General features: G+C 41.5%; 1 protein-coding gene across 1 annotated transcript; it reads left to right on the top strand.

Moving 5' to 3' along the window:
• Window positions 1–162: 162 nt before the first annotated feature.
• Window positions 163–14,857, top strand: mmp14b (matrix metallopeptidase 14b (membrane-inserted)). The gene is made up of 10 exons (XM_008334732.3): window positions 163–738; window positions 8,204–8,352; window positions 8,438–8,560; window positions 8,852–9,159; window positions 9,914–10,075; window positions 10,178–10,338; window positions 10,508–10,646; window positions 10,735–10,885; window positions 12,488–12,603; window positions 12,709–14,857. Exons 1-10 carry the CDS (start codon window positions 640–642, stop codon window positions 13,176–13,178), a joined length of 1,878 nt encoding a protein of 625 aa, XP_008332954.1. The 5' UTR covers window positions 163–639; the 3' UTR covers window positions 13,179–14,857.
• Window positions 14,858–16,181: the final 1,324 nt, after the last annotated feature.

Raw genomic sequence — 16,181 nt, 5'->3', positions numbered from 1 at the left:
AGAACCGAGCCAAGTCTAATGCCAAGGTCGCCAAGTTTGATTCCAGCCCCTCTGTGTCTGAGGGGCGGGCTGAACCAGGAGGGGGAGCTTGTTACAAGTCTCTGCTTTCCTGCTAAAGGTCTCTGGGGAGTATCGCTGTACCACGTCTGCACCAGAGAAAGAGAGAGAGGGGGAGAGAGAGAGAAGGAAGAGGAGAGGGGATCCAAATAAGACGAGAGCAGGAAAGGAAAGGAAACAAGAGTGCAGCGACGAGGGGGGAAAAAAGGCTGATTCAGGAAGAGAAAAGTCGGATGCAACATCTAGAGCAGGACGCACAGCGAGTTGGAGCAGATTTACGCACAGCCCTGCAACTCCACACACCAACTGTCCTGCTTCCTGCTCCAGGCAAAGTCAGAGAGTGTGGTTTAAAATTCACAGAAACGTGGGAGGAATGGTCAGTCTGGTCAAATAACACCGGTGGTCTCAGTCAAACCCTGCACATCTGCGGGAAAACTCCTTTGGTGCCGTGCATTAGTCGATCACCCATTTGCGTACAGAACTATCGCATCATGTTTTGACAAGTAGCGAGGTGGAGGTTGCGCAAGTAATAGGTTAGACGTTTGTTTTGTACTTTTTTTTTTAATTTGGGAAAAACAAGTGATGGCACCAAAGCTGAAACCGTTTGTCCGACTGCTGCTGCTGGCGCTGGTGTGGGAGCTGAGCGCACTGGGAGCCACAGAGAGACAGATCAATCCTGAGGTGAGTGGAGTCTACTGTTACTAAACAACAACAACAACAACACATTTTACATCAAACTCATGATTTACCAAGAACCATTATTAACTGGGCATAGGGTTGTGGGACTGGGTGTCAAAGGAGCACCCACCAAAGGACAGGTCATCATTGTTTATCACTTTTTGCAAGAACAACCTCAGTTCAAGACACCAAAACACAGTATGACATCATCAAATATTCGTAATACAACGAAATATTCACTTTGTCGGGATAATAAAAAAAACTGTGTAAAACCAAAGGCAAAAACTGTTGCTAAACGTGAGTGACTTAGATACTCAGAGAGAAATAAGTAAAATAAGTTTAATGCTGTGGTTGAAGTAAAGGTAAAGCCCTTTTTTTTAGAAAGAAATATTGTTTGGGCCAGTTTATTAAATATAATTTTTCTTAAAGCAAAAATGAAAAAAAAAGTTAGTAGTCCAAAATGTGAATTAAAGTGTAATTAAAATAAAATGTCACCCAGTTATAATGACAGGAACTCTTACTAAGATGATGATAAACAAATCTTTTTTATTAAGTTTGTTTTTTTTAAGAATGTGAGCCGGAGGTGGGAGGTTGTGGAAAAACTGAATAATTACATATTTTCTGAATCAGTTTTTCTAAACAAGTGGGTCAGAAATGGCACACATGGTACATTTTGTGGTTGGCAAAAAAATAATTTCCTGGTCTTTTGATGAAAATGTATTTGTGAAGTTTAAGAAAATCCAGGTTTTAATCTTAGAGGTGTTTACCTGGACAAGGTTAAAACAGATTTTTAATCTCTGCTGTTTGTAGTGTTTTGTCAACAAAAGAAGAAAAAAAATCCCTGCGTCTAATAATTCCTGCAGTTGTCCTACTGCGTTGTGAGTTGGCTCAGGATTATGGGAGAATGACTTTGACCCTGGGTTAGAGGAAGCGGGCCATAATGATGATGGTTCTCATGAAAACAGTGAGAAATGCTGAGAGAGCAAACGCAGTCGAGCAAGACAAGGCAGAAGAAGAAAAAACACAAATGCATAGTTTTGTGTTGTGGTCCAGGCAGAGACAGAGGCAATTTTTGTGGGTACGCAGTAGGGTGGGACGGGGGGGATTAGTGTGGAGCGGGTAGGAGGCTGAGAGTGGAGGGTGCAGATGTGTTCTCAGGGATGGGGAGATGTGCAGTAACTGCTGACATCTGTCCTGAGTTATGGCTCCGTGGACTGGGGTGAGGTGGGTTTAACAGTCTGCAGCATCTAAGCCTTGGGCATCAGTGGAAAAACACTCGCCACAGTTTGAACTCTGGGCAGAGAAACATGAAAAGGATTTTCAGGAACCCACTGAAACAACCGACCAGGACTTACAGACCAAAAAAAAAAAAACAGTGTCTTTTGTTGTCTGCGTTGTATTTCTTCATTTTTAGCCAGATTTTGGTCTTCAGCCAAAAGATAAGACAGCTGTGGTGAGCTGTGCAGTGTTGACTGAAGTGACTGTGATCTGCTCACATCAGGAACTACTTTTGATGAACCTTATTTCCTAATTCTGCTGCATGTAAAAAGTCATTTATAATCTGAATTGTGAGCTGATGGTGAGCTGTGATTTGTCAGATCCTCCCCCAAAAAAACTCTCTTTAATCACGGCTGTGAATCTGAACGATATTTCCAGCTGCTGCGAGGAAAAGCTGAGCTTATTCCACTGTCCTACATTTGACTGTAAACTTAAAGGCACTTCAGGGACAAATGTCTGCACAGAGGACTGGAGCTTCACTTTAGATTCTGGCGCTTTTATACGAAAATAAAGTTAGTGAAAAATATTTTTTTTGCTGACCTAAAAATGACTATTTTTCACATTTTATGTTATCTAAAACCTTTAAATTTTGGCTAGCTTTAGCAGAAATAGCCTTTAACTTTCTTTTGCCAAATGCTTGTCTTACTTTTAAATGCTGTTGATGTCCAGCATTTGTTCACTGTATCTTGTGAACATTTACTCGATATTTTACCAGGACAGTTCAACTACAAATGCACACTTCCCAGGAAATGGCGTGAAGTTTTCAGTAGAATTTATGTTATAAATATTTATATTAGATAACACTGACGTATTTAAAAAAACCCACAGTTGCTGTGGGTTTGTCCATGTCATCGTATTTTACCTCCACCGACTCTGCTGCGTCAGGGAGAAGTGGGGCAACATATCTGTGTTATCACCAACATTTGGTCTCATAAAGGGACTGTGGTTGTATGTTGGTCAGCAGTGGTCGGTGACTTTGGCGGTCAGTTGTCATGAGTAAACAGTACATCAGTCATTTCCTGTGGTCCAGGGCAAAAAGCGGGAAGTGGACTGAGGTTTTTTATTTTATTCGCCACAAAAACACCTTGGTGTGTCAGCAGCCACCTGCCCGTGACACGGACGTACGTACGACCACAGATACTTCCTCAATCACACACGAGACGGCAATGGCTGGAAGCTGAGGTCATGGACTACAAAGGCAAGATAAGTGGGGGAGGACAGAGCAGATTAAAGAGAGAACAGTGAAGACGCTGTTGATGCTGAGAAAGGACAGCATTATCCCCACGACAGTGATGCAATCCGGGAAAAGTACGGTTGGAAAATGAGCCAATTACCAGTTGAATAGAAGAGGGAATAAATCCTAGCTGTCGGACGCACATCCTGTATGAACACAGTGTATCTCCTTCTTCTGCTTGGTAACTTCACACCACTAGTCACCTTTGAGGAAGTGTGGGCAGGGAAGGGAGGGTGAGAGGAAAGAAGGGAGGGAAGGATGTATAGTTTCTTTAAACAATGCCACATCCTCATCATCGTCGATGGGTGACTCTACAACAGCGCCCCGAGAGGAAAGATAGGAGGTGTAACAGGAAATAAGGTAATAGGTCTCGTCATTATCTCATTTCCTTCAGGACAAAAGTGTGCAGTGAGGCACATATTGTGTACCGCAGGTATTTTACTGGTAAAATGTTGGTGATTAAAGGTTAAAAGTGCAGTTCAAGTACCTTGAAGAGAGGAGTTGTTTAATAGACAGCAGCTGCAGGACTATAAAGTAAAAGCTGACTACTAACTCACCCACATTCACCCTGACCATCATCGATAAAGTCACTGTCGTGAAGCCATACGCTTCCAAAAATCCCAACGTCAGATCATGCAAACTCTCCACAGAAAGGCTGTTAGCTAACCTAGGATGCTAACAGCTGATTCTCTATGGAAACAGTGATCAAGCCCCGTGTTGCTACAGACTGAACACTGTAATATTCTTCCCTTGTCTTTTTCCCAGCCACAAAAAAATCTTTGGATATATTTTAGAACCAAATCCAGAGACATTCAGTCGACAGCTCCAATTGAGCACAGCACTGGAATTCACAAGTACATCCCAACTTTAACTGGAGTGTCATAAATGCCTCATTAGGACCAAGTTTTCATCAGCTGGTCCTAGAAAACCCTGACGCTGCCAAAGTGTAACAAAAATTACAGCAGGTGAAGATTTATGCTGAGTAACCTCAGCATGGGCTTAAAACTTCTCCACTAATGAACAGAGCAGTGTTTATACAATGGTAGGATTATAAAAGGCTCAGATTTATTGTGTTGTACTCAGTGTGTCAGCTCCTCACTAACAGCCCATTAATAAGCTGCTCTGTAAGCATTAACTTTTATGCACTGAGGACATACGTAAGTCTGCAGCCTTCTAGACAGACTGCGTGGACATGATGAGCTGTGTGTGTGTGTGTGTGTGATGTATACCCATAATGCCTCATCTGGACTCCCATCACTGTTGACCGAAGTTTCTTTCCATTGGCCCTGGCCGAATGGAACAAGTGACTTTTTCCTTTCTGTAAGGCAATCCCCTTTCTTCCATTCTCATCCTATGCAAAGTGAGCGCTGCGCCTCCTGACATGCATAGCAACCTAATGTTTAATTCCCTTAGATCTTCCATTATACAATAAAACTTACATCATATGCAAATGTGTGAGGTGCACTCTTGACACAAAACCTCCAGAAAATCCCTTTGTTTGGTGATTATTTATATATATATGTAATATATATATAATATATATGATATTTAGAGATCTGTTCAACCACAGATATATACGACATTTTTCATAATTCATATCTGTGGCTAATTTCTCAATCTTCTGGACAAGTCTCTGCTGATTTAGTGTGCTAACGTGAGTTACCATTGCACTCCTACAGCTAAAGTTCAACTGCTCTTACACATCTTTGAGTATAAGACATTTGTCTGTCATCAGATAATCATTCACTACACAAATGTACCTGCCCACTCAGATGACGTCAGTTAGTTAATGAGTTGTTGGTTAAGTCCCAACATCCAGTCGTCTGTATATCTGCAGCGATGGCTGCTGTCTGTCAATCATCTCCTGGCTTCCAGCTCATCTGCTCTGGGTTTTTACCCCAGGCAGAATCTTTTCACTGCCATGAGAAAATACCAGGCAGTGAATAAAACAGCAACAATTTCACTGTTGCTTTTATTCTATTTCTATCCAGGTGATACATGTGTGTCTACTCTCGCCTGTGTTCCGTTTTAAAAACATGGTTTGCCTCTGAGTTAAACTCATCAAACCCATGTGTGGGGTCAGAACATAAAAAAAGGTCGGGAACCAACATCAAAAGCTCGCAGTAGCTGGGACTGTCATTTACTACTCCGCAGTAAATAGTAACCATTTCCTCTTCCTGCTGCTCAGTCAGTCAGCCCATTAGTGAAGTTAAAAATAGTCGGGTGTGATGGTGAATAAGACTTAGTCAAGTCAAGTGTGGGACCTCTGGAGGAGGTGTGGAGCCCCTGAGGTTAAAACAGGAGTTCAGTGTCAGATGACAGCGAACAGAGGCCAGTGTTAGGAAGTCAGTGAGTGAAAGAGAAGAGAGAAAGGTTTCAAGCACAGATTATTCACACCACACTTTTTCTTTGCAACAAAATGTGTCCGGTGTAACTTCAGGAAAGGAAGGTGTTTGTTCAAAATGATAATTACAATAATAACAAGCTCCACGTGTAAGTCACCTCCATCTGTTCTCACCTCCTCGTGCTCCACTCTCCCCTGCGTCTGTGCTGTAACAGTAGCAAACACTGGGTCTTTATGTGTCGTCTGGAGCTGCACGGCTGAGTCAGAACCAGAAAGGACTCATTCAGGGCTGAAGACTGAAAGTCTGAGACCAGCAAGTCTGCATGAAACAGAGAGGTCAGGTGAGAAGATGGGGGAGTGTTTCAAAGGTGTACATCCTTTACTGCGAGGCTAAGGTTCCTTGCATGCTTCACAATCTTCACACAGACTGATCACCTTTTGAATCAATGTCTCAAAATCTAGAAGCTTGTGTCTGATATGCCTCCAGAACACTGACACAAAGTGCTGTAATTAGTCAATACTGTCCCTAAATTATTAATGATAATAATAATACATTTATTTACCACATCCACGTGTCTAAAGTTGTGGTTGGGCCTCAGTCTGCTGCCACACTCACATGGACCAGAGAAGAGACATTTTTCATTTTAAATCCCTACCAGATGGCCCAGTTAATAGAAGCAAGGTTATTTGTAACCACAGCAAATATAAAAACAAACATTTTTCTTATTATCCTCAAGTTGAAAATATCTGAAGTATCACTTAAAAATCACCAGGACTTTTTGTGTGCGATACAGTAGCTCTGAGTTGGTTTTTTAATTTTGCACATAACGATTTATTGTAGAAAACAGCAGCTAAACAAGTGAAACGATGTCTGATGATGAATCTTCTAATTCTTCACTGAACAGCAGCTGTTTATCTACAGTTGTTACGGCTGAAAAATGACAAAGATGATTAAACAAAACATTTTGGATTCAGCCAAACTCCTGTATACTTATTCAGGTGCCCTTCTGTCCAACAGGGGGTGCTAAACTTGTTTGCTGGCAGCAAACAAAAAAAATGACTGATCAGTAGTTCATAGTCTAAGCTGCACTTACAGCGCCCTCCGATGAATCATAGTGCTACTACCAAAGATGGTCATTTAAATGACATTTTGAACTTTGGTTTCAAACACATGCTGGCTGTTTGGCAGCCTTGGTTCGATTTTGTTATAAAAAATGCAGCAGAACATGTTTTGCCGTCACTGTATTTAGGAACTATAACTACAGATATGATACACAGCAATAATGGAGCAGCTGGGTGTGGTTGTTCATAATTATTTACCCTCAGCCCTCTGGGTTTTCCATGCAAGATGGATGAAGGAGGGAGGGAGAGAGGAGGTGGAGACAGAGACTGAAGTACATGGGGAAGAGTTCGACTTTGAGGTTTGGATGCTACGAGGACTCAAAATTCCCTGCTAAATTACTGACTGACGCTGCTGCTCTACTGGAGACACTGGCTGAGGTTGCCCAAGGCCTGAGTCTCACCCTCAGACACTCCCTGATTTCTTTTTTTCCCTCCCTCCTAATCCTCTTCTCCGCATATAAACTATGACCTTGGCAGTTCCAAACTAAATAGAAAATTATTGTAATATTAAATCGCAATTACGTATACTTTTCTAGGACAATTACTTCAAGGAAGTAACCCTAATACCAGTCACCTTTATCTGTCAGTCAAACAAGTGAAAAAACACACACCCTACATGCTGCTCTACACCCGAATATCAAAGTGCTCCTAGTTTCTGCAGCGCTCACAATAGCCACAGTGTTATTTATTTCAGCTCTGCTCAGAGAGGCAAAGAGTTCAGGAGTGGGAGAGGTGCGGAGCGAAGCTGCTGGAACTGGTCCAAATGTCAAACCAGAGCAGCGGTGAAATGAGTTTCCAGGGGAAAGTGAGGTCAATCACAGCAGAGACAGAGGGATGTGGATCACTGCAGAACTCAGTGACCGTCATCATCTGTTCTCCAAGTACTTTCTCCATGTTCTGTATTAAATTAGTCCAGAATCTGCTCTGAAACTCAAACAAGCGCCTGCAGGAGAGGCTGTTGGAGGTGGAGTTAATCTTTAACTCTTTGAAGGGGAATTTCCTCCCGGTCGAGTTTCTCTCTCTCAGGGTCTTTACTCTGAAACCCGAGCGGCTTTTGTTTGATGTTCTGTTTTTTCTGTTCTTCCCAGGACTGAATGTTAATGGTTAAATACTGTGGTCTTTGTGCCAGGTGCTTGTAACTGATGAAAAACAATAACAAGATTTTTTTCTTTGCTGTCTGTGAGGAATGTGTTTTTGCTGCAAGTGCATAAAAACATCACCCTGGACTTGTTGTTGTTCTACTCCGTCCACCCAGTGGTTCCTTTGACTTTCAATACCAAAGACCAACTGACAGGAGAACGATCTTTGTGTCTGTGGTTTTTAACCTCAGGCCTTTTATAATATTATTTATGAAATATATTATTATCGTCGGTGGAATTTGACTTTTAATAATAATCTGATTTTTGTATCTTATCTATCTTAACTCTGTGTCTTTGTCTACCTCATACCAAACATTTCAGATAATATTTCCTCATTTCTATGTTTCCCAGTCATGGCTGCAGCAGTACGGATACTTACCCCCAGGTGACCTCAGGACTCATGCCCTCCGTTCTCCTCAATCCATCACTTCAGCCGTCGCTGCCATGCAGAGGTTCTACGGCCTCACCATCACCGGCACCTTCGATGACAACACTGTGGAGTGAGAACCGTCTTTGTTTACCAACATCATGACATCACTGACTTGTTTTTTTTACCACCTACCATGAAACTCTTTATTCCAACAGGGCCATGAAGAGACCGCGCTGCGGGGTACCTGATAAGTTTGGTGCCGAGTTGAAGACCAACCTGAGGAGGAAGCGGTACGCCATCCAGGGTCTGAAGTGGAACAAGAAAGAAATTACTTTCTCGTAAGTGAACAGTGGTTCAGGTCAGCGGATTCACCTCCAGAGTAGGATTAGATTTTTGGCCACAGTTATTGAGGAGCAAACGTCAATCAGTAAAGTGTGGATTTGGATTTCTGGGATTGTGGAAGTAATTTAGACACCGATTACTTTATTGATTGGATTAAGGCAGACTACTCACCTCTGAGGCCTCTCTCTGTAAAGGACACAGATTAGGTTTCATGGTTTTTCACTGCTTTTTCCTACGCTGATGCTGTTGCCCCATTTCACCTTTTCCCTTATTTTACCTCCCCCCAGCATACAGAACTACACCCCCAAGGTGGGCGAGTACGAAACCCACAATGCCATCAGGAAGGCCTTCAAGGTGTGGGAGAGCGTCACCCCGCTACGTTTCCAGGAAATTCCCTACAGCTACATACGGGACAAAGTGGAGGAGTTTGCCGACATCATGATCTACTTCGCGGAGGGATTCCATGGTGACAGCAGCCCCTTCGATGGGGAGGGGGGATTCCTGGCTCACGCCTATTTCCCTGGTAATGGAATTGGAGGAGACACACACTTTGACGCAGCTGAGCCATGGACAGTTGGAAACCAGGATTTGACAGGTGAGGCCACAATGCAGGGAGGGACAATAACTACTTCAACAAACATAATAATCTTGAAATGTGCCCTTTTGGCTATTTTGATCCAATATACAATAAAACAACACTTAACCAGTCATCTGTAATTCCACATCACCTTTCCGGGCATTTAATAAATTCAGTGTTTTTCTCTCTGTATTTCATGAAAACTTAAATGTGCTGATTCAGAAAATTCAGGTTGTTTTCACTCAAACCCCTGCTTATTTCTGACTAAGCAACAACACTTTAAAAACAAGTTTTCTCTGCCTGACTCTGAAGTCAACTCTGGATCACTTCGTAAGGCAGACAGAAACAAGTCTGATCCTGTGTCTACGTTTTAAGGAGAGAAAACCCGGGGGTGGGGGGGTTAATACTCAGTGGAGTGGACATAGAGAAGTGATTCTTCTAAAGTTTTCTTAGAAAAACTGTTTTTGTCCAGAACTCCTTCATATGATCTGCAGATAAGTTTTATTTTTAAACAATTTGTTTGTCAGGCTGTTGTGTGACTTTGAGTCAGTAAAAAAAAAAAAAAAAAGAGGAAACCTGGGGTTTTAACTTCTCCTCAGAGTATCAGTCATCGTCTCACTGCCATGAGATAATGTCTCACACTTCACTCCTACTCATACCATTACCTTTTCCCTGCAGCAAATTTACCACATTGTCCAATTAGGAGCAGCTACAAACAGGAAAAATGTTCTGCATGATTTTAAGCTATGTTTTCATGGTGTTTTTATTTCAGGCAACGATATATTCCTCGTTGCCGTGCATGAGCTGGGCCATGCTCTGGGTTTGGAACACTCCAACGACCCCTCAGCCATCATGGCTCCTTTCTACCAGTGGATGGACACCGAAAACTTCCAACTGCCCGACGACGATCGCAGAGGCATACAGCAACTCTATGGTATGTTAGGATGAAAAAATGTGTGAAAAAATCGACTTCTAATTCTAATTCTACAGAATCTTAGAGCTAGATTGCAGATTTATGAGGTTCTTTTTAACACAGGCTCTGGATCGGGCCCCCAGCCTCCTCCTGTGACCCCACACACGCCTTACCACACCCCGCAGCCCACATACTCACCGGAAAAGCCACGCTTTGGCCCCAACATCTGTGACGGGCACTTTGATACAATTGCAATTCTCAGAGGAGAAATGTTTGTATTTAAGGTGAGCCAAGTAGACAGAAAAACGGGTGAATCTCAATTTTCCCCTTAAATCAAGCCCCACTGCCCTGGAGGTAGATTTTTACCCCAACTTTATGTAATTCAGCACGTAATGATGTCTTGATGTCACGTAATTCAAGGAACACAATTATTTGGTTCTAAAACTCCATTAGGATAAGTGGTTCTGGAGAGTGCGTAACAACCATGTGCTGGATGGATACCCCATGCCGATTGGCCACTTCTGGAGGGGACTGCCCACCCATGTTAACGCTGCTTTTGAAAGGGAAGATGGAAAATTTGCTTTCTTTAAAGGTACAGCACATTTAACTGTAGCTTTTTGGGAAAAAAGCCAAAAGACATTTTTTTAACTTTTGTTCCCCGTTTTTATTTGTTTTTCCAGGAGACAAGTACTGGGTATTTACTGAATCTAATCTGGAGTCTGGCTATCCCAGGACTCTGAAGGAAATGGGTACAGGTCTCCCCAGAGATCGGATAGATGCAGCCTTGTACTACACTCCTACTGGACAGACCTTCTTCTTCAGAGGCAACGAGTGAGTTTGTGTTCATCTTACTGTCACAATGACACTGTTTAGGGGTTTACAGTTGGAGTTTATAAAGTAGGTTAGCCAAGAAAATCTAGTGGCGTCACCTTCAACAAGCATGTTTCAAAGTTGACCATCGCAGGCTCAAACATATGAAGTCAATCTCTTGCTCTGAATTACCATCCAGCTTCTCGTATAAACATGAAAACAAACCTCAAGGGAACATTAAAGAGTTCTCCATGTATTTAAACCATAACTGCTCTTACATAAAAGGTGCATAATACGTGGCAGCCAGTGATTATCATAGCGCCACCTTCATAAACAAACTGTAGGACACTTTGTTTAAAAAAAGAGATTGCACACTAAGGCCCCTTGGTTTTAGTTTCTCTTCAGGAGCGTTGGAAGAGTTTACACCACTATTCCCACATTTCTACAGAGTAGTTTTATGGTCGGTCAAGTGTTTAAGTCACAGAGGTAGAGCAGGAACACACACGGTGATTCAGAGCGGGGTTTTCCTGGTAACGGGCCAGTCCAGCATGGAGTCACAGGAGAAAAGTCATATTCAGATTTACAGACAGAAAACTGAAAACTCATCTGAAGTCTTTAAAGGTGGGTCCTGGTCATTTTTCACCCCAATGTATGATTTTTATATCATTTGTATTTAGTAGAATGTACAATGTATTGAAAAATAACAAAGAATAGGTAAATATTTCAAGTTTAAATCCTTAAATTCTCATGACAGTGGCAGAAATTACGCTATAGATAAGAATGATTGACTTTTGCAAATAACCAGGCTAATGCTACGTTAGCTAGGCTACTGTAGCACACAAAACTGTTACTCGTTTTTATTTTGTATTATATATATGTATATATATATACATATATATATATATATATATAATAACACTGTTAAACACAAAAAGACAAAGTGCTTTTTACTTACTATAACTTCCGATTATTTGTAGACAAAATCCATCCTTCTCTCTTTCCTGAAGATAAGTTCAATTACTCAGTTGTTGAAGATAGGTACTGTACCTTACAATTTTCGATGCATATCCATGCTAATGTGCTAACGCTAAATGTCCTGTCGGTTCTGTCGTATTTACGGCAGAAGTTTTAATTCGGTTAGGGTTAGTTTATTCTTTAGTTTATTCTTTCGCTGACAATGTCCGCTCGACAGAAGCAGCGGACGCAGAGAAAACTTGATTTCAGATACTGTTTGCTAGATCCGAGACTGTGTTTTCTTTAACCATCCAATCAAATCACTCCAACGTAACTGTACACCTGCTAGAAGTCAACTCAAGGCTTTCTGGCAGATTTCATTCCCCGTGGCAACAGATGATGTCTGAAATTTGATTGGATACTATTTAGCAAAATTTTAGAACTATGATAAATTAATTGAAAAAAATATAAAAAGATATACTAAACATGTATAAATTCACATTTATATATTTATACACAATTTTTTATTTTTCATTTTTTTATTTTGAAGTTTCTAAGGGAAGTGCAGTTTCTGGTGTATTCTGGTGACTGATCCAAAAAATGTAATGTTGCATCAGGATCAAAGTAGTTTACTGTCAACTCACAATTACCTGTTTGTTTTTTTCTTAGCTACTACCGCTTTAATGAAGAGTCCCAAAGTGTGGATGAGGGCTATCCAAGATCAACCAATGTGTGGCAGGGAGTTCCTGACAACATCAAGGCAGCTTTCATGAGCAAGGACCAAGGTGAGGCTGACGTTCTGGACTATTTTTTTAAAGGTCCTTACATGAATTGACTTTTCTTTGGTTATGTTTCTCATTTTTCTCTCTTTCTTTCTCCCTTGGTCTCAGCCTACACTTACTTCTATAAGTCCAACAAGTACTGGAAGTTCAACAACCAGATGATGCGCGTGGAGCCTGGATACCCCAAATCTGCCCTGCGAGACTGGCTGGGATGCCCCAATGAAGACCCCAAGACGGACGGAGGAAGAGGTGGCGGCGGACACGACAAGGACAAGGAGAGGGAGAAGGAGAAGGAGAAGGAACGGGAGGACAAGGACAGAAATAGAGACAGAGAGAGGGAGAAGGAGACAGAGAAGACAGAGAGGACAGAGAAGACAGAGGAGGAGACAGAGGTGATCATTATTGAAGTAGATGAGGAAGGAGGGGTGAGCGGAGGAGTCGGGGCAGCGGCCGTAGTGGTGCCCCTCTTCCTGTTAGTGTGTGTGATCGCAACGCTGGCAGCCTTGCTGTTTTTCCGTCGGTATGGTACCCCACGCCGACTCCTGTACTGTCAACGGTCTCTACTGGACAAGGTGTAGGAGGGGAAGGAGGGAAAGGGGAGAGAGGGAGAGGGGAGTGAAAAAACGAGGAGCGAGGGAGAAAAAGTGGAAGGAAATGTTTTAACAGAGCAGGAGAGAAAGAGGTCGAACAAGCGGAGGAGCAGAAGGAAAAGCACTAGAGTTGCCTTTAAGAATATTTTTTACCACTGCCAGATTCCTTTTTGCTCTGTCATTTCTCTCTCAACCACTCCATCCTTCCATTTTTTACATTTCTTTTCTCTCCCTTCTCTCTCTCTGCTAACTGACGCCAGCTCTTTGCTGTTTGTTTTGGCCTTTTTTTCCCCAATGTCTTACTTTTAGTTTTTGTGTCACTGCTCACCCTTCGTCTGTCTCCGTTTGTGAAACTCCTGCTTTTGAACCTGCAACCTCATGGCGCCCATTCTAGCATGTTTTTTTATTTTGTGTTAGCAAACAGCGTGTTTGATTTGTTTGTCGTCCAACCTCTTAAACTTGCACACAATTACATAATAAGACACACACACACACACACACAGAGGCTGCTGGGAACCACAGTTTCTTCGTCATTGTGTTTGTTAATTTTCCAGTAAAGTAGCGTGTCAGAGCCAGTATGGACCATAAAAGGAGAGCAAACCTGTAGAGTTCCACTCATAGACTCAGGACAGGAAATGGACGTGGCTGTTTGTGTCTAAAAGTGGTCAACTACAGCAGAAGTGCTCAGCTGGCCACACTGAAATGATGGAGATTTTGTTCACTACTCCTCTTTAGAGTAAACTAAACAACAATGTATGACAATCTATGAAGCATGCTTAAGTTAAAACGTGTAAGAATTTATGTCGTAATAGAGTTGAAAACCTGACTATTTACGGGGGTGTACACAACTCCCTTTAATTCCAAGAACATTCAGACCTTCAGACATGCTTTATCTTATTTTTGTGATAAAAGGGATTGTACTTTTTGAAATTCAATAGTTTTTTTACTATACAAGAGTTCTTCTCTGATCAGGTGAATGTGTTAATTGATTTTATAAACTAAATGACAAGTAGCTTCTCCATCTAGTCTGTACAGGGTCACTTACTGACAGCCACATCCATTTCCCATGTCTGGTCTATGGACATGAGTTACATTCACATCAGAGAAAAGCAACAAACACATCTGTCCTGTCTTTTTCTATACCAACATGGAGTGCTGATTATTAGTACAAATGATGTTGTCATTATTATTATGACTATTACTATTATTGTTGTTGTCTTCCATGTGAAGAATGTGTTTTTGTACATTGTCATTAAAAAGTCCTGCTGGACAGTGACATACAGTTTTTAAGAGTGGCCTTAATTTTATATATGTGAGGGACAGTGAATGGGGGAGGGGTATCTGTATTCTTGAAACTTGATTGTTATTTTTTCTTTTTTAAAAAAAAAATCTAACAAAAAACCTTGAATTCATCTCAAATGAAATAAATTGACGATCTAAAAATGACTCCTTTTTGTCATTGTTCTTGTTTACACTTTCTTTTTTGTTTTTTCTGAACATGGTGCTACGGTACTGATCAGGGTTTTACCTACTTTAACAACAATGATAATGATACTAGTGGTGATGATGATAATATTGATAACGACCTAGTTTTTTCAATGAGTCTGTGTGTGCTCTCACTTTTAGTTTTAAGCTTTTCGTACAAAAATAAAATAATTTCAAAAGTCTACCTGTGCTTTGAAATTCATTTCATCAACCACAAGATCTCAACTCATGTCAAACTGGTGTTGCTTCCTGTGCTGTTTGGTGAACTTCCTGTCTGATACTTTCACCTACATCATCATCATAAGGGTCAACACACCAGCACAAACTGGTTAAAGTTAGCCAACATTACCTCTTAAAAACAACACTTAAAGCTATGTCGAAGTTGTTACAGCTTCAGGACCAAAGTCCTGTCACTAAATTATTTAAATTTCTGCAGATTGTAGATCACACATCCACATTAGTCCCAAGGTTTCTGAATTATCTGTATTTTTGAACACACAAAATTGGTAACCAGGGTTATTTAGCCCTAGCTTTGTGGAAAAACAAGTGCTAACACACTGCTAGTTTGCTAAAAGCAAGAAACCATACATGCTAAATAATAGTGTTCGAATAACAGACTTTGTCTTTAATGATGTCCATATCTCAAATCCGGTAATAAAATTTGGACCTCGACCAAATTCATAGGATGTGTAGGAAGATCTGGGGTCTGGAGTCTGGGTTTTAGATCTAGACTCGTGGTCCCCATCTGTTCTGACCCAACCTGCCATTCAAGAAGACTTCAGTGCAGACCTATTTTGTGGATCGGTTCCAAAGTCTCCAAGGAATCAAGTGGCTATCTGGGTCTGCTCTTTGGTTCTGGTTCCAGATGGTTAATCACTGAAAGTATTTTCCTTCAGATTTGCAGTTCTGAAAGACCAAGAGTTTGGACCAAATCTTGCAGAGACTTTTCAGGAATGATGTGTCATTGAACAGGAGTCGTTTCTTTTGTCTGAGAGCAGTGACGTCTCCCATTGGTCCAGACCGGAATATCTCTGTCAGGAACTTTATCTTTACTTTTTCATACCTATCACATCACTCCTCCGTGTACGATCCTTCCAGTCCTTCCTGGATCTCCAGAATTCTTGCTCCCCGACCGCACCACTCCGCGTTACTGGGGATTGGAAACTGGCAGGCCAGAAACTGGGTCGGAAAACACGGAGCGGATCCAAAAGTTAAGTAGAAACAGGGATGAGGATGATTGAGTAAAGCCGTGGCTGCACAGCAGGAAAACGTATTCTAACCATATAATAAAAGAGAGAGGGAGTCTGTGTGTGTGTGTGTTTACATACTACACCTCATACAGACAACAGATGGACGAGGAAACTCAGGCAGGTGAAGGTTTAGAACCACAGTGTTTGGTTCTGGTGAAGATTTGAAGACACCACATGAAGTGAAGTTAAAGATTCTCAAAATTAAACAAAAGAAATCCATCTTTTCATTAATTATACAATGTGCACAAGTTGACAT

Source organism: Cynoglossus semilaevis, chromosome 20, assembly GCF_000523025.1.
Source record: "Cynoglossus semilaevis isolate Cse_v1.0 chromosome 20, Cse_v1.0, whole genome shotgun sequence".
NCBI classification, from domain to species: domain Eukaryota; kingdom Metazoa; phylum Chordata; class Actinopteri; order Pleuronectiformes; family Cynoglossidae; genus Cynoglossus; species Cynoglossus semilaevis.
Note: the sequence above shows the minus strand (reverse complement) of the source record. Positions and strands in the feature narration are given on the sequence as shown.